This window comes from Colossoma macropomum, unplaced genomic scaffold, assembly GCF_904425465.1.
Source record: "Colossoma macropomum unplaced genomic scaffold, Colossoma_macropomum, whole genome shotgun sequence".
NCBI classification, from domain to species: domain Eukaryota; kingdom Metazoa; phylum Chordata; class Actinopteri; order Characiformes; family Serrasalmidae; genus Colossoma; species Colossoma macropomum.
The window spans coordinates 4,348,139-4,375,703 of NW_023494802.1; the positions used below are offsets into that span (position 1 = coordinate 4,348,139).

A 27,565-nucleotide genomic window follows, 5' to 3' on the forward strand; every position below is an offset into this window, starting at 1 on the left:
ACAGAGGTCACTGTTCATTAATGGAGATGGACAGGCAGGAAAAAAAAAGAAGAAATAGGGCGCCCCCTTGTGGAAGTCATTGACTTCTGCATTGCTGGATTACTGCCAGTCTGCACAGCCAGTTAATGAAAAGTTGAAGTTTTCACTTCCTTCACAATGTATTCTCAGCTGTTTTCTGTTATATGCATGTATATGAATATAAAAAATTGATTGTATTTTATTTCTTACAGATTAGAACTGCTGCAGCTGAAAACACTGGTCTGGATTCATTCCATATTTGCTGATATGGTTTTGATATCCAGGACAAAAACAAGATAATCTGCCTGTTTTTTAAAATGATTTATCAGGTTTTAGCCTCATATGTTTAGAATTAAATTGCTTGTTATAGTAAACCTATTTGTAAATACAGTGATGTCCAAAAAAACACCACAATGAAAGAAATAATGAAGATCTGGCTCTATTTCTGAGTCACTTTAATTTAAAATCAGCGAAATTTAACCAAAATATATTCGTAGTGCTGTATTCCAAATTGTTTTTGGTCTTATCTGTTCCACTGCAGCTCATGTTCAGACGACTCTCAGGTGGATTTGATCTGCTCATCAGAAGCTTTTTCACAAAGTCCATTTGGAAAATATGGCCATGTATTTGTAATATGCACTGTAAATGTATTGTTTTATTCCAGAATGTATTTCAGTCACTAAAATACATTAAGTAAAAATATATTTGTGGCCATTTTCATACATTTTCAAATGTATTTGATAAATGTACTCAGTGGGGTTGAGCTTGAGTGCTTGCTCTCATTAAAGCAAAAGAGGGACATACCATCAAATACTAAAATTACTAAAACTTCATATATTCTACTTTTCACTCAACGTGTTATTCTGATAAAACAATTTGTAATTAAAAATGTTCTATTAAAGGGCCCATATCCTACATTTTTCTTGTATTTTGATGTTTCTCTAATGGTTTTGTGTGGCTTTATGCAGCAAAGCTTCAGTGAAAATAGGTGGTGCCAACCTGCTGTAGGCTGATGTGGTGGATACATGTGTATTTTCATTTTCCTGGTTTTGTGAGGTTATTAAATTGCTTGCTGTACAGAAAATAAGGAACGTTTTTATCCACATATTAACAGCTTATCATTACTGGTGGCAGTAGTTGGTAGATTTTTGTTGGTAAAATTCTTTCTTCTCCTGTTCACATGTTTGTGGAAGCTTAGGCTGCATCACATCGCTAGCAAAAAGGACAAAAGCTCCTCCTTTCATCCTCAGATAGACTCTCTAGTAAAGATCCTTCATGATCTCTTTAAAGAGCGGGTGAAGGCACATGTCCAGCTCAGTCTTCTTCAGCAGGTGAATGATGCGGACATGTTCGGCCACCAGGGGCCGGAGGTCTGTCATCTTCTGCAGCAGTTTGGCGAAGAGATGGGGTGATTCAGGGTGAAGAGTTTTCAGCTGGAGCTCCAGAGCCTGCAGAACCTCATCCTGCAGCTCCTCGATAGCTTTTGCATTCACCAAACCGGGTCTATCTACAAATTAGGCATAAAAGAGTGGAGTATGAGCTGGTTTCAGGGCTGTGGAACGTGGAATGCTAGAATTAATCCTAATAAGTGATGGAATGGGGGCCAGCTGGCATTATCAGAAAGAAATTCTGCTGTTGGGACCTTATGAGCATTGAATAAACCTTACGCAAGAGTTACATAATCTTGTGCATGTTCCCATCCCCCACCCCCACACACACTGTGTACAGCATATCATTATGAAGAGTATTCAAAATATACAGTACTGTGCAAATGTCAGAGACCACCTTTCATATATTTAAGTCAAAACAGCCATTAAGAACAAGCTATTCATTTTTCAGCAGGTATTTCTGATAAGATCAGATGTATGATAATCCATGTGCATTAGGAAGGAAAATAAGTGAATAAACAGGGAAACTTTTCAAAAAGGGTCCATATTGTGGAAAATAGTTTTTTTTTTAATTAAAACATTTGATGTAGTATGCATCAATGTAGCAAACTGTAAAATGAAAAGAAGAAAATATCTGCCTATAGACCACTGTAGTCATGTCGTCATTCTGTAGTCGGCGCCATGTTCTTATGCCCATATTAGGAACTCCGGGTCTAAGCTTCATTTCTCTATGGGCAGAATGAACAGGATTTTCGAAAAATTGCCTCTATCGCACCCTGTGTTAAATGAAAATCTTCAGAACCCGATACGTTTTGTCCTGTGAACATTCTTCTCTCGAATAACACTGGATCCTCTGAATTATGAAATCGTTACAGAGTTGAAATATGAATATTACTACATGTAAACTAAAGCTACTGCGTACTGAATTCACGTCACTAGACTGCCTAAAAGCCTCATCTGTGAAATAAAGCTTACACGCTTAAACTCGCGCCTTGAATCCGGAGAGAGTGAAGTGTCAGAGCTGCAGCTCATCACAGTTCAGTTCTCTAAGTGAAACTCCTGATTCCCAGAAAAAAACACGTAATTTACGCACGTAATCATAACAGAGCAGCAGCAGGAGGAGGAGGAGGAGAAGGACCTTCAGCTCCACTCAGTAACGCATCTCTCTGGATTCAGGTCTTAAGGACCTCCCAGACACAGAGAACAGTAGAGGTTCTAAATGAGCTTCAGAACTTTCCAGAAAGAAGATGATCAAAGGAATAAAATCATTCCTGAAACATTCCTGATTAAAGGGCTTTAAAAACCAAACCTACTAAAGAAATACAGCAGAAAGAGCTACAAAGACTAAAGGTACCAAAGTAGACTCTGAAAAGGAGGATCCGCCATAGAAGACCTTCCTCATAGAACTGATTTAGACAGGATGGAAAGCAGTTTAAGGTTCTACGTCTGTGTGGAGGTTCTTTAAATGTCTTCACACAGAAAAAAAAACATTCTCTAAACTTTAGGGAACCAAATGTGATTCTTCAACAGAATCGCACAGAGAAGCTTTCTGACACCTTTATTTTACTTCAGGTAACAGAAAATAAATAGAAATAAAAATTATTATTCAGCTGTGTAGATAGACAGACAGATAGACAGATAGATAGATAGATAGATAGATAGTCAGACAGACAGACATATAGATAGCCAGCCAGATAGATAGACAGACAGACAGAGACAGACAGACAGACATAGACAGACAGACAAAGATAAACAGACAGATAGCCAGACAGAGACAGACAGACATACATAGACGGACAGAGACAGACAGACAGATAGATAGCCAGACAGAGAGAGACAGACAGACAGACAGCTCCACATCCTTGATAAAGTGATAAAACAGGCCTCTACTCTTTTGTATCTTACTCTTATGTGTACAGCACTTTGCCAATGAAATAAATACATATTAAAAAGTTGAAATATTAAAATATTTAAAAATATTCATTTTTCAGTTCATTTTGAGGACAGTTTCTAGATAAAAGCTCAAATTCACTATAAATAAAGTCCTAGATGAAGCTACAAATATTTGACAGTAGTCTTCGAGTGTGGCCACAAAGCCAAAATAGATAAAATGAGTTTCTGGCTGAAAACACAAAAAGTACAGGCTGTAACAGTGGACACCTTAAATCACTTCCCATGAGGTGTAAACAGACATTGCACCCTTTTCACAAACAGCTTACTTCTGGTTTAAAGCATTAACAGGGTAAAACTCACTCACGCTCCATGAGGCACTGGCAAAACAGCCATTTCCTGCACTGTTGTGACAAATAGTGAGAATAAGTGGATGGAGGTGCTGATTTAACTTTAAACACAGCTACAATGCTGTATGTGTGCTGTAGCCCTGGTGGGCACCTGCAAGAGAGTCACATGGCTAAAAACAATACATTACGGAAAGTTAGATGGAGGAAGCATGTACAAAGAGAAAAGCAAAGGCCCTAAAACTGAACCCTGCGGGACTCCACAAGAAATGTTAAATTTTTTTAAAGAATGATTTCCCAGTAACACCATGAACTTTATACTAACTAAATATGATTTTAACCTTTATAAAACTGTGCCTGAGAGGTGGAACTGTATTCAAGTCCAAAACAGAAGGATTGAGGTATTCTGAAGGACTCTTATTGTGAAAACGGGGCTAACCTGCAAGTTGTGTTTATGTGTAGTCAGAGGCCCTCCTCCAGAGGGAGACAATAATCATTGGTCTAAAAGGTACAACAGTGTGCGACTCTGAGTGAGTCAATGAAACGGAGGAAATGCCCGAGTACCTGAACAAACTGCAGATCATAATAGAGTAAATTGCCTGTTCTGTCGTTCATCATCATGTTATCTATTGCATGTCCATTTTTAAATGGTTTCATAAGAGGAGTAATAGCAAGTTGGAGTTGCGACAGTTAGGGTTCATTTACAGCACTGTGCCAAAGGGAGACGGCCTGACCAACAAAAGATTAAATAATGTGGAACAGTATGTGATGACTGACTGGTCCATACTTGTACACTCGTTTTAGATGGTAAAATAACTGAAGATGGTTTACTTTATGTTGTTTTTCAGATATCAGCCCATCAGCAACACTGCGGTGAATTAGAAGCTTCAGCCTCGCACTTATTAGCTAAGTAATTTGCTAAGTCTAAGCTAACATTAGCTCTGCTGACTGACTAAACTGAGTAAACGAGGCTAAAGTCAGCTTACTTGAATTTCCCCGTTCCACCTTAAATAGTACAACAGTTACAGTCCGGCACATCAGTTTGCCTCAGTCACCAGAATGTAACTGCTGCACAATTTAAGGTGGAACGGGGAAATTATAAACAGAAGCTGGTGAACAAGAAGCTTCAGCCTCGCACTTATTATCTAAGTAATTTGCTAATGGTAAGCTAACATTAGCTCTCCTGACAGACTAAACTGAGTAAATAAAGCTAAAGTCAGCTTCTTACTCAAATTTCCCCGTTCCACCTTAAACAATGGACCCTCCATCTAACAGTTACATTCCGGTGTTACGGTAAATTCAGTTCCCCCTGTTCCCCCTCATTGCGCACGTCAAAATCATGACGTCTTCACTTGACGCTCCTCTGCGGGGCTTAGATAGGTTTAATTAGTTTTTGTACCGTAATATCGCCCTATTCCTCACGGTAAGCGATTATCATGTTGTTTGTAAAATAACTTGTAGTTAAACATGTTTTAAAAGTATAAAATGTGTTGTTAGCAGATGTTTTAATGCCCAAACACTACGTGGGCTATCTTTCTAATGCTAGCTTTGGCTCCGTTTCAACTACTCCAAGTAACATAAGTTAGATTTATTGCGCCATTTCTGATTTAATTACCGTACATGCAGACACATTTTGTTGTTCAGACTTCAGTGATTTTAAGGTGTATTTATGTCCCATATTCTCATCAGTCTGGCTAAGTTCTCTAAATAGATTTGAAATATTTGTTGCTGAAATAAATAAACTGCATTAAGTTACACAGCACAGTAATTAGTCTGTGTTATTATTGTTAGACTACGTATCTCAGTGCACCTAGGAAGTTGGTTTCCCTGTAGTCTTTGAGGCTGAAGTCTGTTACTGTTACTGTTATGGTATTAATGTGATTCATATTTTATAATCTTTAGCACTGAGAATACAGGGGGAACATCTTTAACCAGAGCCTAAGAAAAGTGGTTTCCCCTTGTATATTACAGCTGGAGTGGATTTAAAGTACAGCAATGATGCTGGTAATCTTTACACTGAGAATACAGGGGGAACATCTTTAATATACAAGGGGAAAGCACTTTTCTAAGGCCCTGGTTAAAGATGTTCCCCCTGTTTTCTCAGGGTAAAGGTGGTATAATATGAATAAAAGTTACTGGGTGAAATGATCATGCACAGAAATAGAAAATCAGCATCATTGTTGTACATTAAATTCACTCCAGCTGTAATATACAAGGGGAAACCACTTTTCTCAGGGCTCTGGTTAAAGATGTTCCCCCTGTATTCTCAGTGTAAAAGTGGTCTGGTTAAAGATGTTCCCCCTGTATTCTCAATGTAAAGATGGTACAGATTGACTAAAACTTACTGAGTAAAATGATCTTGCACAGATATAGATTTTCAGCAGCATTGTTGCACTTTAAATCCACTCCAGCTGTAATATACAAGGGGAAAACCACTTTTCTCAGGGCTCTGGTTGAAGATGTTCCCCCTGTATTCTCAGAGTAAAGATGGTATAATATGACTAAAACTTACTGAGTAAAATGATCTTGTACAGATATAGATTTTCAGCAGCATTATTGCACTTTAAATCCATTCCAGTTATAATATTCTCAGTTCTAAAGGTGGTATAATATGAATAAAAGTTACTGTAAAGACAAGTCACATTAGTACCATAACAGTAAGACTTCAGCCTCAAAGACTATAGAGAAACCAACTTCCTAGGTGCACTGAGATACTTAGTGTACCAATAATAACACAGACTAATTACTGTGCTGTGTAATGCAGTTTATTTATTTCAGCCACAAATGTTTCAAGTCTATTCACACAACTTAGCGAGACTGATGAGAATATGGGACATAAATACACCTTAAAATCACTTAAGTCTGAACAACAAAATGTGTCTGCATGTACGGTAATTAAATCAGAAATGGCGCATTAAATCTAGTTTATGTTACTCGGAGTAGCTGGAAACGGAGCCAAAACTAGCATTAGCAAGATAACCCAAGTAGTGTTTGAGCATTAAAACATCTGCTAACAACACATTTTATACTTTAAAACATGTTTAATTACGAGTCATTTTACAAACAACGTGATAATTCGCTTACCGCGAGGAACAGGGCGAAATAACGGTACAAAAACAAACGAATTAAGTCTGTCTAAGCCCCGTAGAGGAGCGTCAAGTGAAGACGTCATGATTTCGACATGCGCAATGAGGGAGAACAGGGGGAACTGAATTTACCGTAACACCGGCACATCAGACTTTCCTCAGGCACCAGAGTGTAATGCCATTCACCACCATCACTGTAATATTTCATCATCAATATTAACAGATTAAGGTAATCAGAGGGACGGTGGAGTTCGAGTCTGCAGCGTCTGAGATTTTTAAAACGCAGAGTTAGAAAAGAAGAACATCTCACAGTGAAAGCAGCGTTTTATAGTATGAACAAATGTAGCTCATTATGCTAATAGTGAACTAAGCTGCCTGACTCAGCTGCCTAAAAGCCAGATAATAAAGGCTCCAGGCTCCCTTTGTAGTGCAGGTCAGACGATGGCATCTACACCAAAATAGTGAATTATATGTTCAGTAAGAAGTCGTGCAGCCTATGGCTGAATCCCAAATGACTTTCTATTATATTTACAGCGCCTTGTTCGGATGTAGAAGCTATTAGCTGTTATAAGAGCTACGTAGTGCACTAGATAGGGAGTAGGGAGCGATTTGAGACGGAGCTAAAAAGAGAACGCGCTCGCTCGTCCCACTGAAGCTCTCAGTAGTGAACAGCAATGAAACTCCAACCAGCACCGATAAACATCGCCGAACGGCTTAGAAATGGTCAATAAAAGCTAAGAGTTTTATTTAATGGGGTTTATTCATACACACACACACACACACACACACACACACACACACACCCACGTATGCATGTATAAAGTGCAGAGTCTGGTTTCCATGGTAACCGAGCAGCGTCGAGGACACTACAAAGGGGCGGAGCTTGCCTATAAATAGCGGAAGATTTCAGCCTCGTGTTCAGTCGGATTGATGACCTCATTGTGTTCGGATGTGCGACGTCATTTATTCTCTCTCTCTCTCTCTTCTCTCTCTCTCTCTCTCTCTCTCTCTCTCTCTTCTCTCTCTCTCTCTCTTTCTTCCATTTTCTCTCTCTTGCTCTCCCATTCTCTCTCTCTCTCTCTCTCTCTCTCTCTCTTATGCTGGTTATTATTTTGTGTATTTTACAATCAGTTATTATTAGTACTAATGTAATTATTATTGATGTTATTATTACTAGGCTACTAGTACTGTGAGTACAAGTACTATGAGTATTTTGAAGGTCTAAATGAAAATGAGGAGTAAAAATGTTGTTTTCTTTTGCTGTTGTAATTGAGTAAAAGTACAAATATTCAATTTCAACATATCTTCCAAAATAATACCAACAGATTAAAAAATTTCTGTTATAAAATCTCAGACTTGTGGTGTTTTCCTACCTTTCAACAATGCACCTGATAACTATTGTGCTAGTAGCGCCCCCTTGTGGAGAATGCCACTTTGTCAGCAGGAGAAATGGTTGACACATTAAAGTTTGTGTCATACCAAGCCAAAGGCTGCTGTGGGATGAAGTTGGTAGCTCTGTGTAATGGTGTAATCTGGTAGGTATTTCAGTTCCCTGATTTCTTATTTTTTCTGTGTTTTAATATCTCAGGAGAGTCTAACATGGCAGAGAAATCTCTTCATAACGCAGCAGCAGGTTCTCTCTCGGAGCCTGGCGACTCTGCTAAGTATCAGCATGTCTCCCGTTTCCTACAGAGCCTGACTGATTGGTATGTACCAAATACAAACATACAAATATCCAGCACAATGTACAAATGTATATACAACGATAGAAATATGAAATATACATATGAATAACATTACTATGCATAAGCAATAAAACACATATATGGCATTTATTATGGCTTATCTTCCATTACAGCTGTGTTGCTAGTGGGTTAGCTTTCAAATTACTAATATTATGGTAACAGATCTGAATCCTGATTGGTTAATCCTGGTTCTTTAGCTGCTGGTAGCCAATAAAATGTGATGAAACAAGCTAACAGACATGACATTTCCCTCTAGGGTGGTTAAATATACAAGACTCAATAATGATGAATTTGTCTACATTTATGATCATGATTTTAGTGCAAATGTCGCTGTCTCTGTTACATTAGCACTAAATGGCTGTTCTCCTTTTTTAATCTTTCAGGCAACTACAAGTGATACTTGGTGGAATGCATCAAATGGTAAACTTTTATAATTCAAATACAATTCATTTATATTTTTATTTTAATATCATTATTGTGAAATCACAGCAGATGAACCCTGTAAGACTATGCTAGTGATGACTAATACTGTCAATATGTTCTTTTGCTTGAAGTTCACGAGGGGCGAAATCACCCCAATGAACATGGACATTGAGAAGACTGTGACCACATTGTCACAGAAAGTCATCATTCCAAAAGTATGTGAAGTTCTGAATGTGGATGCTAGGTCGCTTTTCCTTGTGAGACCAGGGTTCTCAAACCATTCTTTGGAGTCAGTCACCAAAGAGGTTCTGAATGCCATTGTGAAGACAGTCACTGACGCTCTTGATGATTCTCACGTGTGAGCTGTGTAGAAATGTGACAGAAAAGACTGAGCTCCTGGCATCTTCATGTGGGTCAGTTGAGCTCTGTAATTTGTCACTGTCTGTTGAGCCCAGTGCTGAGAGCTTGACGTCCAAAGACCAGGCACAACTTCAGGAATGTGCTAAAGATGTGATTCTTGAGGTTTACACCATCTATCGGGCCAAAGAACTCAAGAGTGCGTCAGATTTGTCTTGCCCTCCAAAGATGTGCGCGACAGATTTTGCAGAATGTTTGCTATCAGAGCTGGGTGACATGAAAACATCCTCTCGGAGTTCATCGATCAGTGATGATATCAGCTCTGATCCAGCCTGTGGTGCAAGTGACAGCATGGCTGATAAAGCACTCAAAAGAGCTAAGTCCTGTCATAGAATCCCCAGCCTCATGAAACTCACAAATATGGCTTGCAAGATGGAGACTTCTGTTCCTGGACAAACTCTGAAGAACGCGTCCTTGTATGCCAAAATTGTTGTGGATGAGCTGTTATTCCAACTGGACTCATTTACAAAGTCCGAGGTATCTGAGGATGCTCAGTCAGTACTTGGACAATGTACCTCTGATACATCTCTCATATCAGAGTTGCTTGTAGACCATTTAATGGCATACATCCAAGAGGTGTCAGGTTCATCCTTTAGAGACCGCATACCTGCCACTACTCTGGATTGTCGGGTACCTTCTTTCTGTCGAAGCTTCACAGCTAAGAGCTTCCAGAAAATCCAGAGTGAGGATACTCAGACCAAGGCAGCTCAGGAAGTGAGTAAAATCTTACTCGAGTCTTCAAGCTTCCTTGTGAGTTCTGCACATTCCCGGAATGCTCACACTAGCCAAAGACATTGCAGTGTGGAACCAACTCCGTCGGAATGCTTGGTTAAGGCCTTCGACCTCATCGATTCTGTCATCGATGGAATTTGCAAACGTCTGGATTCTGCATCACCCGATGTCCCTGAGGAGATTCTGTGGTACACTGCGTGTAGTACTGACAACAGTGCCATGAGACACCTAACGGATTTTTCTGCAGTGTATCAGCAGAAACCACCTAAGGTCAATCCTTTAGAGATCAGTGTTGGGGGAACTGTTGGTAAGAAATCACACCTTGAAAGACCATCAGTGATCGATGAACACGAGCCACTCAAGAGCAGAGAGAGGGTTTCAATGGCCTCTTTACTGGACACCATGATGGCCTACCTGGGTTTACAGAGCTCAGGTCCTTTTAACTCTCTTGAGGAGTTATCTGCAGCAGCAGAAAGAGTGGAGGACCTGTTTTCGACCACAGCCCCTCAGGAGTTGGCCAACATGGTCCAGCTCATACTGACAGACAGATTAAGTTCTCTGAACATGTCAGCATCTGTTCTACAGCACTACCCTTACCTACAACGACCCTTTGCTTCTGAGTTTCTTGTTGAATTTGCAGACAAGGCGGTGAAATGTTTGCTCAGGTCTTGCATTGCTCCCTCAACCAGCTTCTACCACTGCTAACGGCATTCCAAGTCTGGTGATGCCCTTCAGAGTCACTCCTGAGAGTTTTGAGATCTCAAGACCCCCATCTGAGGTGTTTGCTGACAAAATGGATCTGTTCTCCGAAGTAATGGTGAACAGTGTGATGGACAAAGTGTCAGCACTGTCCGATCATGAGTTGGGATGCTGTGGATTCAAATGCTGAAGAGACACCTGAAAGTGACTCACACAGCTCTGAAGAACTCAATGCATCTTCTCCAACCATTTCCGTGGATGCTCTCCGTTGTTGCATACGTGCAATATTACACAAAGTACAGGAGATTTCATCCACTGGGGTCCTTGGATCTCCTCTCTTAATTGATGAGGACCAGGTACAGAATGTTACAGACATGGTCAAAGGAATTTTAGCCCTTTTCACTACTGTCACAGTAGAGGATGGAGAACACGCACTCAAAAAACTTCACCGCTCCATCATTGATGCTGTGTACGCACAGCTTCTTCTGAGAATGAGATCCGAAAATCAGCTCATTGACACAGTAAAAGCCCAGAGTGAGCTGTTGGCAGGATCTCTGGCTGTCTCCATCGTCAGGGCAATTAAGAGTGCAGACCCTAAAGACTTGTACCATCCTGCATCGGTTGAGTCTGGTTCCTCTCCCTCTATCAAAGAGGAACGTTTGGTCCCCAGCCAGACCATTGACAATGTTTTTTTATCAAGCCAAGTCTCAAGCAGAGGCTTGCTTACATCAGAAACAAAAGATCATGCCATCCTGGCAACTTGGCTTGTTCTTCGGCACAGTCAGCAGCAACTTCATCAGACCTGAGAAAAGAAGCAAGCTCGAACGATCCGAAAGAGCTGATTGAGGGAATTCTCAGAGAGCTCTCTGCATCCTCTAGTGCTGAGGTTAATAATTGTCTCAAATGCTGTGAATAGACCTTGGAGAAAAAAATAGTGCAAGAAAAAATGTAGGGTATGGGCCCTTCAGAAGATACACAGAAAATCTGACTCCTAACAATTGTGCAAAACCTGGTAGACACCAAAACTGTCCCCATCAGATAAACAACACTTAAAGCTTTCATCTTTGAGAGAGAGGAGAAAGTCAAGCTGCTTCAGATCTGAAAACATCCACAGGTGTTTCTGTCCAACCTTCAACTGTGAGAAGACAACTCAGTGCTATGGGTTTGAAAGGATGTGTAGCTGTCAAGAAGCCCTCACTGAGAAAAGGAGATAGACAGAACAATGTATTGACCAGGCCAGACCTAAACATCACTGAATGTGTCTGGGATTGCTTGGATTGTAAGAAGCAGAAAATGCTAAACCAACTTCTAAGACTGAACTTTGAAAGTTTTTTTCTGGAAAACTAAAAGTGAGTCTCCCGAGCAGAATTGAAGCTATAATAAAGATAAAGAGCAGACACACTAAATACTAACTAAATACTAAAAATGTTGATATTGGAGATAGTTTTGAAGTTTCTACATAAATGTTTTAAAATTAATAACTTGTATTTACTGGCCCCTTCGACTGGAAATGAAATACTGAAGGATGGTCTTTGACTTTTGTACAGAACTGTAACTTACCACTTTACTAGCAATGCATGTCTCTGTACTTTCACTCACTTTGATATCCGCCTACCAGTCCACATTATAGGTGTACAGTGACAGATGGTAGCCCATCTGTTGTCATGCACTATTTGTCAGCCAGCCTCAGACCCATTCATCATTGGTCAGTTTCTGATCACAGGGCTGCTGTTGGCCAGATACTGTCCAGCCGTGAGCAGTTCTGTGTGCATCAACAGATAGACTACAGTCTGTAATGTCCAGCATGATGAAGCTACAAGACAGGAGTTTCTGATAAAGTGGCTCATGAGTGTAGATCTATAAAGCGTGATAAATACTAACAAAAACAGTTTCATACCTCCACAGAGAATGATGGCGGCGATGAAAAGTGCCAGGTCACAGTCCTCCAGCTCCAGTGTATTGAACTTTGTTGAAAACTCAAATTTTGGCTCCATCATGTCACAGAATGGCTTCCGCACGCTCTTGAGGAACTCTCGGGTCACAAAGACATCACCGTAGGCCATCAACGCACCGTCCTTATTGGTGAAGTTTACCAGGCAGATGATCAGCACCTCAATAACGCTGTATTTTAACATGGTCACTTGGTCATTTATGTCCAACTTCGTGAAGCCTGGGATGCTCTTGGCGAACTTGGTGACCTGCTGGACTCCTGCAGCCTGACGGAACTGGACTTGACGGAAGAAGGAAAGTTCTACCTCCTCGCTGAGCTCCTGAGATGGGAGCGGCTCAGGGGTCAGCATAGGGAGAGGAGGGGTCTGTATGGAGTTTAATATTTCCTGCCCAGCTATCAGAGACTTCATATCATGGATGACAAAAGGCTGATGGAGGGAAAGTTTATTGTAATTATTGTTAATAATAAAGGGTGTAAAAATCTGAATCAGTTGTGGAAAATTAGAATCAATTATGATCAAACTATGTTCAATGAAGTGCACATTTTTTATTGTATAGATTTGTCTAATGCATTAATAGTTCCCTCAGCCCTGTTTGTGTATAGCCTTTAAAAAGGGCTCTTCAGGGGTTCTTTAGTAAAATCAGTGGTTTCATACAGAACCATGCCAACTCAGGGAACCATTTGAATTCTTAAATGTTCTTAGCTTGGTTAAATAATTCTTCGTCATGACGGAGAAGCTGTGAATGGTTCTTTGAAGAAACTTCAACAAATTTTTTGTTATACGTTATTCAGTGTATTTTTAAAAAATCATTCTAAATTCTACCAAAACGACTGAATTGAATCAAGTTGTGATTAAATTTGAGATTTCACATTGCATTGAATAATTTCTGAAATGATAATAATCAAAAAGTCCAAAAGTATCCAAACACACCTTCTAATTAGTACAGCCCCATTTCCAAAAAAGTTGGGGCGCTGTGCAAAATGTAAATAAAAACAAAATTCAATGATGAGCAAATCATTTAAACCCTATATTTAATTGAAAATAGTACAAAGACAGCATATCAAGTGTTGAAACAGGGAAATTTTATTGTTTTTTTAAAAATATATGCCCATTTTGAATTTGATGCCAAAAAGACGTTCCAAAAAATTGGGACGGGGCATGTTTACCACTGTGTTTTATCACTTCTTCTTTTAACAACAGTCTGTAAGCGTTTGGGAACTGAGGAGACACTGCTGTAGTTTTGAAAGTGAAATGTTTTCCCATCTTTGCTTAACATGGGATTTCAGCTGCTCAACAGTTCAGGGTTTCTAGCCAGTTTGTGCCCAGAGTCTTTTAATACGGAGCCATGCTGTTGCAATACATGCAGAATGTGGTTTGACATTATCTTGCTAGGCCTTCCCTGAAAAAAATGTTGTCTGGATGGCAGCATATGTTGCCAAAGCATGTCTGTATCGTTCAGTATTAATGGAACCTTCACAGATGTGCCAGTCACCCATGCCATGTGCACTCATGCCCCCCCATGCCATCATGAATACTGGCATTTTAACTTTAAATGAGCTCAGGCCCAGAGAAGGTGGCAGCATTTCTGGATCTGGTTTATGTACAGTTTCTTCTTTGCGTTTTAGAGCTTTAATTAGCATTTGTGGATGCAGTGCTGAAGTGTTATCACAGACAGTGTTTCTCAGAAGTTTTTCTGAGACCATGTAGTGATTTCCACTACAGAATCATTTCTGTTTTTAATGCAGTGCTGTATGAAGGCCCAAAGATCATGGCCAGCAAATACTGGTTTTTGGCCTTCTCTGAATCTTTTAATGATATTATGTACTGTAGATGATGAAAATCAAAAGCTCTTTGCTATTTTATGTGGAGAAATGTTATTCTTGAATTGTTGCACTACTTGATCATGCAGTCTTTCACAGAGTGGTGAACTCCTCCTCATCTTTACCTCTGAAACCATCTCTGATGCTCATTTTTTCCAATCATGTTACTGACCTGTTGCCAATTAACCATTTTTAAGCATTACACAAATTGTTGCCCCTGTCCTGAATTTTGGAACATGTTGCTGGCATCAAATTCACAATAGGCATATATTTTCAAAAACAATAAAATTTCTCATATGATATCTGATAACAACATCTGATATGTTGTCTTTGAAGCATTTTCAATGAAATATAGGGTTTAAATGATTTGCACATCATTGCATTTTGTTTTAATTTTCACAGCGTCCCAATTGTTTTGGAAATGAGGTTGTAGATTTTTCTGTTAACCATTGGAGTCTGGAGCAGTAACATCCTCTGGAAAGATGAAGCTCCTCAGTGTTCTACTGAAGAATAGAATGAGTTTGAGAGATAAAGTTTGACAACTTCTTAATGAGTTACAGAGATGTAGCTCCTAGTGTTGTACTAAAGACTGAGACCAAGACACATCCAACTCAAGACCAAGTCTTTTAGCAGTCAAATCAGATATATATACATAAGTGTCTAGAGGCCAGCACCAGCCAGTAGCATGTTGAAACAAAATATGTATATCTTAAAACATTATTATTTATTACTTGATTAGTCTTTGAACTCTGCATTGTATTTGAAAGCAGTAGTGAGGTCATTCTCTGTCCTTCTTCTCTAAAATATTTTCACCACCTAAAGGCGAACATAAGCTAAACTACATCAATTTTTTTTAAAAATGAAAACATCATAGTAATAAGATTTTGATCAGCACTGAAACTTTGTGAACTTTGGAATAAATGAACATCAACAAACCGTATTCAGTTAAGCCATCCTAGAAAGGCTCAATTACACCCTCAACAAACAGATTTTAGCTTTGAACAATTTACATGTCACTTGGAGACTAAACACAGTGAATGTGTATCGGAAGCTGTCAAATTGTGCCAGAGCTCTGATTGCAGCTTTCCTGTATTCAGCCTGACATCCAGCACGTGGTAGCTGCCAAATCAGCCTTCTCATTAGGTGAGTAAAAAAAAAGTGGGCAAAATACAAGGAAGCTTTTGTGGCCGCTTGTGTGGACCGTAAGTTGCAAATGTTTGTGAACCCTTGATGATTCTGGTTTTGTTGATATTCAATAATAATTCAGCTTCCACTTACTTCAGACAGAGTTATCATGCTCGCCTGGTCTGGACAAGAATTTCCAAATCCTCTTTACCAAGACTAGACCTAGTCTAAATGAGGATGAGACTGAGACGAGACGGAGACTGGACATCTACAACTCTAGAAGCTCCAGTGAACACCTTGGGGTGAGTTAGATCACGTGTCAGGCTCCAGTTCTCAGGGACCAAAACACTGCAGACTTCAGCACATTTAATGCCTCATTAAACACACCTGATTCAGCTCATCAGCTAATTTGCAAGGCCTTCATGAACTAAATTCATAGCCTTAGATGAGGGTAAACATTAATCTCTGCAGCACTTTGGCCTGGAAGATCTCCAGTTTGACATGCCTGAGTTAGAGTAATTAAGCTCCAGTGAACATTTCTGGGATAAGTTAGAGTAAAAAATCTCCACTGAACACTTTTAAGAAGAGTTGGAGTGATGGAGATCCATCCAGCACCTTTGAGATGAGTTGGAGTGATCCAAACCTAATTAATGATCGAACTAATGTTTAAATCCTCACAGCAATGTTCCAACATCTAGTGTACAACCTTTCCAGAGGATTAACTTCCTATTAATACTGGATAACAGAAGAAATGCTTGACCATGAGGTGTCTGGCTACTTTTGGACGTACAGTAAAAATGTGTCTGGATCTTACCGTATGTTCACCATCCTTTCCTGATAGAATGGCCCTTGCTTTGCTTTTCGTCAGAGGGAAGTGTTTGAGGTAGGAATCATATAAGTGCTTGGCAAGAGCCTGCAAATTTGCAGATTGTGGGTCCAACTGGCCTACTTCTGTGCGGAATTCTGATATCAGCCTGTCTTTCTCAGCTAGGGGCGTTCGACCAAAACGAATAGCTGTGGACACAGAGGGAGAGGTGAAGAGAGCCATACTGGACATCTGTTCAGCCACAGTGGGAGGCGTTACTAACAATATTTAACTCCTCTGCAGGTTGTTTTTATGGACATACAGTCCTGCCCTAAAACACGATTGAATGTAGGGGTAATCAGGACTCAGAATTCAGGACATGAATTAAATTTAGAAGATGTTTCTAAATAAAGCTTAGCAGGTTTCCAAATGCACGTGAGCTTTCTGAATTTAAGCAGTGCATGGCTGCTTTAATATAACTGGGAATGCTGTATTTGGCACCAAATGGTGCTTTAATAACTTTACAGTTTAGCATTTAGCATTCAGAGCTCCTACACAATTATTATGGCTAAGCCATAACCATAACCATAACCACTGTTTAAGCCAAAACTCTTTTCAGTCGGTAGAGGCCATATTCTGTTCAGGCTGCTTAACACCTCCCAATTTAAAAGGAAATTTCCCCATTTTTCCAAAATGTCTGCATAATTCAAATGTAAACAAAGTCATTCAGAGTGGTTTGGTGTGAAATGGTTTATTGTAGAGAAACTTACCACTCAGATTTCTTTACAGTGGAGGTGATAGGAACCAGGGGTCGGAATCTCTACAACACAAATATAGCCATTTTATTTTTATCCAATACCACCAGTGAACCTACAGGCATCTTCTGAGTTTTATATGTAATGCTGATGATGGTAAAATAGTGAAAAACCTGAAAAAAAGGTTTTCTTGGGGACTATTTTGCCTCACAACACCATGAATGACTTTAAAAAGACCTAAATCTTCTTTCAAAACTATCATAAAACAGTATTTCAGGCGTCATAACTTCCTGTAATATAGCTTTTAGAGGCATTAAACTCTTCAGATGTCTGGTTCTTATCACCACCACTGTAAACAATTCTGACTCGTAAGTTTCTTCAGAAGGAAATATTTAACATTAAGAAACTGATTGACCTTATTGACATCTTTACCATTTAATTATGCAGTAATCACAGAACAACCATAAAAACCTCGTAGTGCTAGTGGATAAAGTATGTGAACCCTTGAGTTAATGATCTCAAAAAAGCTGATTGGAGTCAGGTGTTAGCATACCTGGAGTCTGAAGGTGTGAACTAGAGCTATTTTCACTGATAAAAATCACTCAAACTTTTTAAGTTTGCTCTGCACAAGAAGGATACGCGTATGTGAGCCATGCCTCGCCAAAAAGAGCTTTCAGAGGATCTACGATCAAAAATTGTCGATTTACATAAAGCTGGAAAGGGTTACAAAGTGATTTCAAAGACTTTAGAAATTCACCAGTCTATAGTAAGGCAAACAATCTACAAATGGAGACAATTTGGGACTGCCAAGAAGTGGGCACCCAGTCAAAATGACCCCAAGAGCACAACGGAGACTCATCAATGAGGTAAAGAAACAACCCCGAGTAACAGCCAAAGATTTGAAAGCGTCATTGGTGCAGGCTAACATCTGTGTTCATGAGTCTACAGTCCGTAAAACCTTGAACAAACAGAGTGTCTATGGCAGGACACCACGAAGGAAGCCGCTGCTTACTAAAAAGAACATTGCTGCACGCCTGAAGTTTGCAAAAGAGCACATTGACACTCCACAACAGTACTGGCAAAACGTTTTGTGGACAGATGAAACTAAGACTGAACTATTTGGAAAGAACACGCAGCGCTACATCTGGCGTAAAAAAGGCACTGCACATCACCATGAAAATATCATCCCAACCGTAAAGTGTGGTGGAAGGAATATCATGATTTTGGCCTCCTTTGCTGCATCAGGGCCTGGGCAGCTTACAATCACTGAGGGGAAGATGAATTCCCAAGTGTATCAAAAAATTCTACAGGATAATATGAGAGTGTCTGTACATCAGCTGAAACTCTGTAGATGTTGGGTGATGCAACAGGACAATGACCCAAAACACTGGAGCAAGTCCACAACGGAATAGCTTATGAAAAACAAAATCCGCCTTTTGGAGCAGCCAAGTCAGCGCCCAGATCTCAACCCTATAGAAATGCTATGGATTTACTTGAAGAGAGCCGTACACATGAGGCGTCCAGGGAACATGACAGAGTTAAAGCAGTTCTGCCAGGAAGAATGGGCTAAAATTCTTCCTGAACAATGCGCAGGTCTGATCCACAGCTACAGGAAGCGCCTGGTTGATGTTATTGCTGCCAAGGGGGGGTCAACCAGCGATTAATTCCAAGGGTTTACTTACATTTTCCACTACCACTTTGAATGTTGAATGAGTGTGTGCAATAAAGACCTGCAAGATCATATATTTTTTTGTGTTATTATTTTAGCCACATTATATTTGTCAATGCACTTGACTTGAATGAGGATCAGATCACATTTTATGACAAATTAATGCAGAAAACCATAAAATTCCAAAAGGTTCACATACTTTTTCTTGCCACTGTATATATGTATGTATATATAAATATATATATATATATATATATATATATATATATATATATATATATATATAGAATCTCCACTTTTGGTTCCCCTACAGAACCTTTGAATGGATCTTGTACATGAATTGTGTTAAATTGTGTTATAAATTAAAGAACCTCCACATAATGTTAAGATTTTATATAAACTAAAAGCTTTTTCCTAGAACAGTACATTCAAGCCAAGAAACTTTGGGAATCTATTTTTGAGAATTTACACAAATAAGTAGTGACTAATAGTGACTTTATTGAAATGTGTACTTCAGTTCCACATATTTCATCAACCAGTTATGTTCAAAAGTAAGTAAACTGAAAGGCAATATATTTTATTCATGTGAAACCAAGATTCACATTTAAATCAAGTCAATTCAAAGCACTATTTTTCCAGTGTGGGCATCTTCAGTCTAGAAAGAAGTCATAAAGTTATACATGAAATTCACACTGTGACCTGCCAGTAAATGTACAGCATTTTCACTGAAGGTATATGTGCAGCAGAGTTCTGTTCATCGAGCGCTGAAACCTACCAGCGTGTGACATTCCTGCCAAAATACACTTCTTGAAGCGACAGAACTGACACTTGTTCCGGCTCTTTTTGTGAATGCGACAGTTCGAGCCGCAATATTTGTACATCAACTTTAAGTGAACCGTTCTCCGAAAAAAGCCCTGAAAGAGAGCACATTACAAAATATTAGAAAAACAAAACTATACACTATACACAGTACCAGATTAAACTTAAATATGGCGTTTTTTCAGCATAATTTCTATTTATTTCTGAGTTTGACATGATACAAAAAAATACAACACAAAATAAAAAATGTGCCATAACATTTACACAGGCCACTTTTTTTAATTCAGCAAATAAACAGTTGTTGTGCATTAAAATGTGCAGAAGTTTGTTCTCTGTAGAGGAAGTGATAACTTATTTACACTTAGAAAATTTAACAATATATATATATATATATATATATATATATATATATATATATATATATATATTTTACTTTAATGTAAGTCAATGGAACCAAACTTTTGTCCAAGTCATTTTGGGCTGTTTTATTTATGGTCTATTCATTATGAAATTTACACACAATGTAAAGGTCAACAGACAAAAACTGAAAAACGACAAAAGTGGAGATACAAGGTTTGACAGCAGCGATATATACAGGGTGATTCAAAAAGATTCATCCAATTTCAAAGCGCCATATTTTTACAACCGTGAAAGAGGGGGTCATAGAGTTTCTGAATGTCACCGGAAGATGGCTCCCTTCAGTTTGCGAGGAGATGGCGACCCCTGAACACAAAGCGTTTTGCGATCTCTACTTCAATAAGAATCTTTTTGAATCACTCTGTATATCTCATAAACTGGTATCTCTATTTTTGTTGTTTTTTGACATAATTTGAAAATGGCCCTTTACATTGTGTGTAAATGTAATGATGAATGGACCAAAATAAACAGAACAGGTTTTGTTCTGACAGCAGCAAAATTTTATCAAGTCAGTATCTGCTACTGGCTGCTTGTTACTACTTTTAAGCAATTACTAGAATTAATTAACATTTTCAAGATCTCTTTTATTTCTCTCTTGTACATCATCACATTAATGCTGCATTCACATGTTTGCAGTAGATGGATGACAGCTGGATATTCTGTTGTTTTCAAAGGAGCCGTGATGGAAAATTCTGTCAACTTATCAAAAGTTCAGTTTTACCAATTTTTGCTGACTGCAGCAGTGCAATAAATTAGATGTTGATTTCAACCAAAGACCCAAATGTCACGCTGTTCAGTTCCAGACGAAACCAGTTTTGTAAAACAAACAGAAGAAGGCACAGAGCATCCTTCTGCTATTTTCCACCTTAAATAAGCTACACTGCTAAAGCTCTCCTCTGTTTATCATCCATTTAGCTGGCACTGCAGTCACGGCACCAGTTGTGTGGCTTCATGCTAGCGTTGGCCACGTATCGCTATGAGTAGAACGCAGACATGTGAAGGCATATGTTGTGGTTCTTAATACTCAAATTTATTTTTTTTCTCAGTGATACAGATATCTAAACGCTAGAAATCATAAGGATTTAAATCACACCATTACCTTACATCCTTCACATACATGGACTCCATAGTGGTACCCCGAGGCCTTATCACCACACACTTTACACTCTATGTTCTGCAAAGCACTGAACACGTCTTTGTGAGGTTTTGCATATGAAAAACTGCTTTCTGGAGGCTTTGGAGCCACCTGTCTGGAATCTGAATGGGGAGAAAGAGTACAGAAAAAGAGAATTTTTTTTAAATTGGTCATTACTAAAAAAAGTTTCTTTTTTTTAATCCCCTCTATCAGAAGTGAGTAGAGTAGCTTGAACTTGTTCTCAATAGTAAAAAGTGCCTTTCTAAAGTGCTGCTCCATTCTTTTTTGGATCCTTTAGGTCACAAAGTAAAATAATAACCCTTCAAAGTGAGATGTGGGACCAATCACAATGTAGTACACATACTGTCACCAACAGAACCGAATAAAATTATAAACTCAGAAAAAGAATTAGCATCAGAATTGTAGTACAGAACTGAGTAAATGAAGTTGGCTTCCATGCCTTTGCTGGGTATTTTATATGAGGGTGAATTTTTCCTTTTGCCATAATATTTGCACAGGCCACATTTAATGTGTACAACTGTATAAACTGTACATTGGAAATGGTGCAATATTGGTGTATATTAATGTGTATATTTACAGCCTAATGTGTATATATTCTTTTAAGTACTTTAAGTACTTTATATTTTTTGTATTTACCTAAGATTTTCACTCACCTTTGCACCTGTGTTAACATGATTTAAATAGGCTTGATTCCCCAAGGTCAGCAAATAAATTGACCAGGGGTGCCCAAACTTTTGTTTATGACTGTATGTATATGTTTTTTTGTGGCTTTATAGTAATTGTAATACAATACACAATGTACTATCTATCTATCTATCTATCTATCTATCTATCTACATTTTTGTTAGAGGACTATGCCTAGAATGGTGCTATATAAACTTCTACACAAAATAAAAACAAGCAGTATACTTAATTATGACCTTCCTCTGCTGTTTACTACAGGTAATTTAATCAGATTTTGTGTAAAACAAACAAATAAAAACATCATCTGTGCATTCTGAATTTTGTAATTCCTAAAGAAAGTCATGTTTCTGAGAGGAATAGTAATTCTGTATTTGAATAAATTGAATATAAACCCATGAATAGGTGATTTAACACAACCTTATCATCCACTTCTGCTGATTGCCTTATCACATTTATGAATACATGCTGTAATCTTGCAATTACCAGAAAACATTTGTACGTCTTGAACTCCAGGCGAGCTTTCAGTGGCAGCTGGCAGTCTACCAGCTTCAGATAAGCAAGCTTTTCATACACAGAGGTGGCACACATTGGCATAGAAGATTACAGTGCTTTTCTTCTGTGGAGTGTAGAATCCCTATCAGCTCAGGAGGGAGTGCCATGCATTTCAAAAACCAGCATTAACATCAGGGCTTCAGTCTGACATAGTGGTCTTACTGACTGACGTCTGACTAAGCAGAGAGCTATGATCTGAGGGCAGTGGTAGAAACAATGGGCTTTCTGGATCTCGTTCCCACGCCTGATGGTTCTTCATGGATTCTTTAGTATAGAAAATAATTCTATAAAGAACCATGAACACTCAAAGAACCCTTTGCCTGATTAAGGTTGCATCATTAAATGGTTCTTCTTCAAATTAACAAAGAATGCACTATATATCGTTCTATATAGAATCTTTTTGAAAAGGGTTCTGTGTAGCACCAAAAAGGGTTCTTATATTGTTACAGTGTCAAGCTTGTAACAATAGACGAACCTCTTTGGTGCTACATAGAACCCTTTTCAAAAACGTTCTATATAGAACCATCTACAGCACATTCTCATTCGGTCTGAAGAACCCTTTCACAATGCAAAGAACTATTTAATCATGCAAAAGGTTCTTTGAGTGCTCACGGTTCAATGAAGAATCATTTTCTTTACTAAGAACATCTTTTTTAAGTGTGTACTTGAAGTACATATCACTCAGTGAAGTATCTTTGAAGCTACTTAACACACTAGTGTGGAACTACTTTACAGAACATTTTAAGTAAATGCAACATTTTATTTTTAGTTTGGTGTGAACTGAGAGAAACATGTCATGACACATGGGCTTTTTCATTTGGGATTGACCAGCTCCAGCTCCATCCACTCATTACTATGAACACCTGCAGCATGTTTCCAGAACTGATTAGTACCTCTATATGTTCCTGAGTGGCTGGTCTCAGCCCTTGCAATATCTGATCTGCAGTTTGTGCAGTTCTAACCCTGATTAAAAGGGGGGGTTCTGGCTGTGGTTTATCATTTTGGTTTAACAGTCAAAGAACTGTTCAATACTACATCCTTTGAATATATTGCTTTGAAGGATGTTTCCTCTTCGCCTCTGTCGTTGTTGTTAGTTTATCTCCCTCCCAAACCTGCTGCTATCTTCTTGTCAGTCCTTAATGAACACCTCACAATCATCTCATCTCTTTGCTTTGCCGTAATTGTGCTTGGTGACTTTAATATCCATGTCGATACTAAATGCTCTTTCACAGTATTAGAGTGTTTTAACTTGATACAGCATGTTGATTTTCTAACTCACGTTCATGGTCATATTCTTGATTTACTCTGTTCCACTGGTTTGAATGATATCTCTGTCTCTGGTTCAGTCTCAGGGATCTCTGACCATAAGCTAATTGAATGTAGCTTCATATTTCTACTCCCCTCTGAGAAATCTCTATTGTCTATCGTGATATTAGGTCTGTCAATCACAATCTCTTTGCTGCTTCTCTTCAGTCTTCAGCCCTGTCTCACCTACACAACCTATCATCCCCTGACAGTATGGTTTCCCTCTATAATGACACTATCTCTGGATTGCTTAATGACTTAGCCCCTTTAAAAAAACGGACTTCTCCCAGCCACCCACATTCTTTGGCGTCTTGAGCGCCTTTATAAAAAACTGGCCTTACACAAGTATAGAGATGCCCCTAATACTGCCTGCTCCAACTACTACTCCTGCATCATGAATGGTGCTAGGTCTAGGCCAAAAACACTCTTTAGAATTTTTAATAAACTCCCTCATCCTCCTGTGTCAGTATGCCCCTATTCACCTGAGCAGTGTCAGGCATTTCTACATTCCTTTGAAAACAAAATTGATCAAATCTATCATTTACTTTCTTCTCAGTCACTCACCTCTACTAATTTTCCTACTCTGGGCACAAAACTAACTTGTTTCACACCTGTTGACTCATTGTCTGTCTCTGAACTCATCATTAAGTCTAATACTTCCTCCTGTCAGCTTGACCCTGCCCTCACCCTTTTACTCAAGGTCTGTTCATCTGTAATAAAAACTCTAATTGCCACAGTGATAAATTCACATCTCTCTTCTAGTTTTGTTCCTACTGCCCTTAAAACTGCTGCAGTTACTCCCATACTTAAGAAGCCTGAACTGGATCTGTCTTCTCTTTCCAGTTACAGACCCATCTCACACCTACCCTTTCTAGCTAAAGTAATGGAAAGAGTGGTTGCTTTGCAACTCCAGACCTTTCTCAGTGATAATGCACTCTATAAGCCATTCCAGTCTGGTCTCCATACACACCACAGCACTGAGACAGCTCTTCTGCGTGTGGTTAATGATCTTTTCCGGTCTGCTGATAGTGGTTATCTCAGTATTCTTCTTCTCCTTGACTTAAGTGCAGCATTTGATTTTTTCTCATTTTTTTTTCTCAATTGGTATCAATGATACAGCTTTACACTGGTTCAGGTCATTCTTACAAACAGACAACAGTTTATCACACTAGGTCCACACAAGTCCTCCACATCTCCTGTTACATGTGGTTTCCCTCAGGACTCAGTTCTTGGACCCCTACTTTTCCTAATCTACATCCTACCCCTTTGGCCATATCATTCGTAGCCATGGCCTTAACTTTCACTGCTATGCTGATGATATTCAGTTATATCTCAGTACACACTCCCCCTCAGATTCCCCTCCCAATACACTGTAATACACTAGAACTGTATTTCCAGTGGTAAACATGGATAAAACTGAAGTTTTACTGGTTGTGCCTAAATCTTTACTATCAAAATCATCCAATTTTCTGTTTGTATTGAAGGTTTGCTTATTAAGCCTGCACCTGTTGGCAGAAATCTTGGTGTTTTACTCGACCCATCAACCCTTAATTTTGGTCTACATATCAAGTTCCTCACAAAGACTGCATTCTTTCATTTACGTAACATTGCTTGTCTCCCGTTCCTGACTAATAATGATGCACAAACTTTGGTTCATGCCTGCATTATGTCCCGTATTGATTACTGTAGCTTCCTCTTTGTTGGTCTCCCTGTAAAGTCTATACAAAACCAGTATACAGTATATTCAGGACTCTGCAGCCAGAGTTCTCACCCATACTAAGCGTTCAACTCACATCACCCCATTCTCTCTCAGCTACACTGGCTACTGATCCTGTCCTGCATGAAGTTTAAAATTTACTACTCAGTCTCAAAGCTCTGCATATACCTTGCTCCCCTCTACCTCAGAGAACTCCTGACCTCTTACTCTCCCTCTTGCTCTCTCAGGTTTTCTTGTAATAACTTACTTGCTGTCCCAAGCTCCAGATTTTCCACTTTGGGAGGGAGGTCATTCAGTGCCTCCTCTTTTTTTACTTTCAAATCTGATTTAAAGACTTCTTTTTCATGAGCATTTCTCTTTGTCCTTTACTGCTTAGGGTACTGATTCTTAGGGATTTTTTGCCTTTAGTTCTTTGTTATGTAAAGCAACCGTGGGATTGTGAAAGGCGCTATTTAATGTAACTTGGGCTAACAGTGATTAAATACTGCAGACGCTTTTGCTTTGCCTCAAATATGAATCAGCTGGTGATCTTCCAGCAAGAATGAATTGAAATCCCATAATTAATTGCGATGCTATGATTAATAAAGCTGCTACAATGAAAATAACAATTTACATGAAGGCTATATCAGCGAAATAAGATCAGATCATTTGAGGTAGTCTTTGGCTTTATTATAGCTCATGCCCAATTATTATTTGAGCTTGTCTTTGGCTTTTTTTAAAGGACTACACATTTGTTAATAACCAACTATATCTCATAAAGAAAGAACAACACATGTTTATTGTGTTTATGCTTAGCACTGTTGAGCTGAGCTAAGTCGAGTATTGTGCAATGGAACATCAAGAACCTTTTTCCCAAGAATGCAAGTCCGTTCCTGGTATTGAGAATCTCCCATGAACATATGAGTTCCTCAAAGCAGACTGTTTGCTAAGAAATAAATATCAGAGCTTACATACTTTCTCCTTTCGTCCAAAGACGGTGACTTTCCATATGTGTTGCATCATTGCTGGTTCCAGGTCTCCCATGCGAGTCCTCACTAGAGGTCCTTGAGACATTTGATAATGGGAAGGACATCCCATTAAACTCACATGTGGTGGTCTCATCCAGTCCAAGCTGACTTAGTCCAAAACTCATGTTCCAGGTGTCTGCATGGCCGACATCTGAAGACAGCGTTCCGTAAGAACAACTGACCATAACTGATTTGTTCAAAGAGGAGTCACAATATGGTCAAGAAGAAGTAAATGATTTACTGTGTTTGCTGAGTTGTAATGACTGCAACAAAAACTGGATGATCTCAAAGGTCTGCTTTTCAAATATTAACCTGAATTTGATTTATGTGTTATAAATGTGGTTACTATCAACACATACATCTTAATTTGATTGAAAGAGTCATTGATTATAAAGGTCAGTTGTTATCGAGAAGCTACAGTGACACAAATACAGTTATATAAAGTTGCTATAAATCAAGTCAAATTCATTGCAGACGAAAGCCATACACTAATAAAGCAACCTAATAGAGAGTCTGTCTCTGTTTTGCTGCAGTAACTCTACTGGGAAGGCTTTATGCTAGTTGTTGGAACATTGCTATGAGGATTTGATTGCAGTCATAATAGCATGAGTGAGGTCAGGTGCCGATGTTGGATAAACAGTTCTGGATCACTCTAACTCATCCCAAAGATATTGGATGGAGCTGCATCACTCCAGAGAACAAAGTTTTACTGCTACACAGCCCAATGCTGGGGGGCTTTATCCCATGCATTACACTGAGCATGATGATTTTAGGCCCACTTTTAAGCTCTAGAGCATCTCATTCAGTTATTAATGCGTTTCTGTGGAGATCAGATAAGCAATGTGTGGAACTGAGCACCGGTCAGCTATTTATAAAGAGTCACAGTAATGGTCCAAATAGAGGTGGAACCCAACAACTGACTTATACATTCTTCTCCCATGTGTCAAACACAAGATCAGGCCTGCCACAAAATTCAATCCAGCCAGCAGAAGTATTTTAATTTTCTTTTAATATTAGCCCATGTCACAGTGTGCTGC

At 39.0% G+C, this 27,565-nt stretch overlaps 1 protein-coding gene across 1 annotated transcript; it reads right to left on the reverse strand.

Annotated features, from left to right (window-relative positions):
- LOC118822119 (peroxisome proliferator-activated receptor gamma-like) lies at window positions 1-26,734 on the reverse strand. Its single transcript, XM_036590987.1, has 6 exons — window positions 26,476-26,734; window positions 21,207-21,364; window positions 19,647-19,785; window positions 16,457-16,656; window positions 12,643-13,123; window positions 1-1,525 (listed from the first exon to the last, which is right to left on the reverse strand). Exons 1-6 carry the CDS (start codon window positions 26,711-26,713, stop codon window positions 1,278-1,280), a joined length of 1,464 nt encoding a protein of 487 aa, XP_036446880.1. The 5' UTR covers window positions 26,714-26,734; the 3' UTR covers window positions 1-1,277.
- Between the last annotated feature and the right edge of the window lie 831 nt (window positions 26,735-27,565).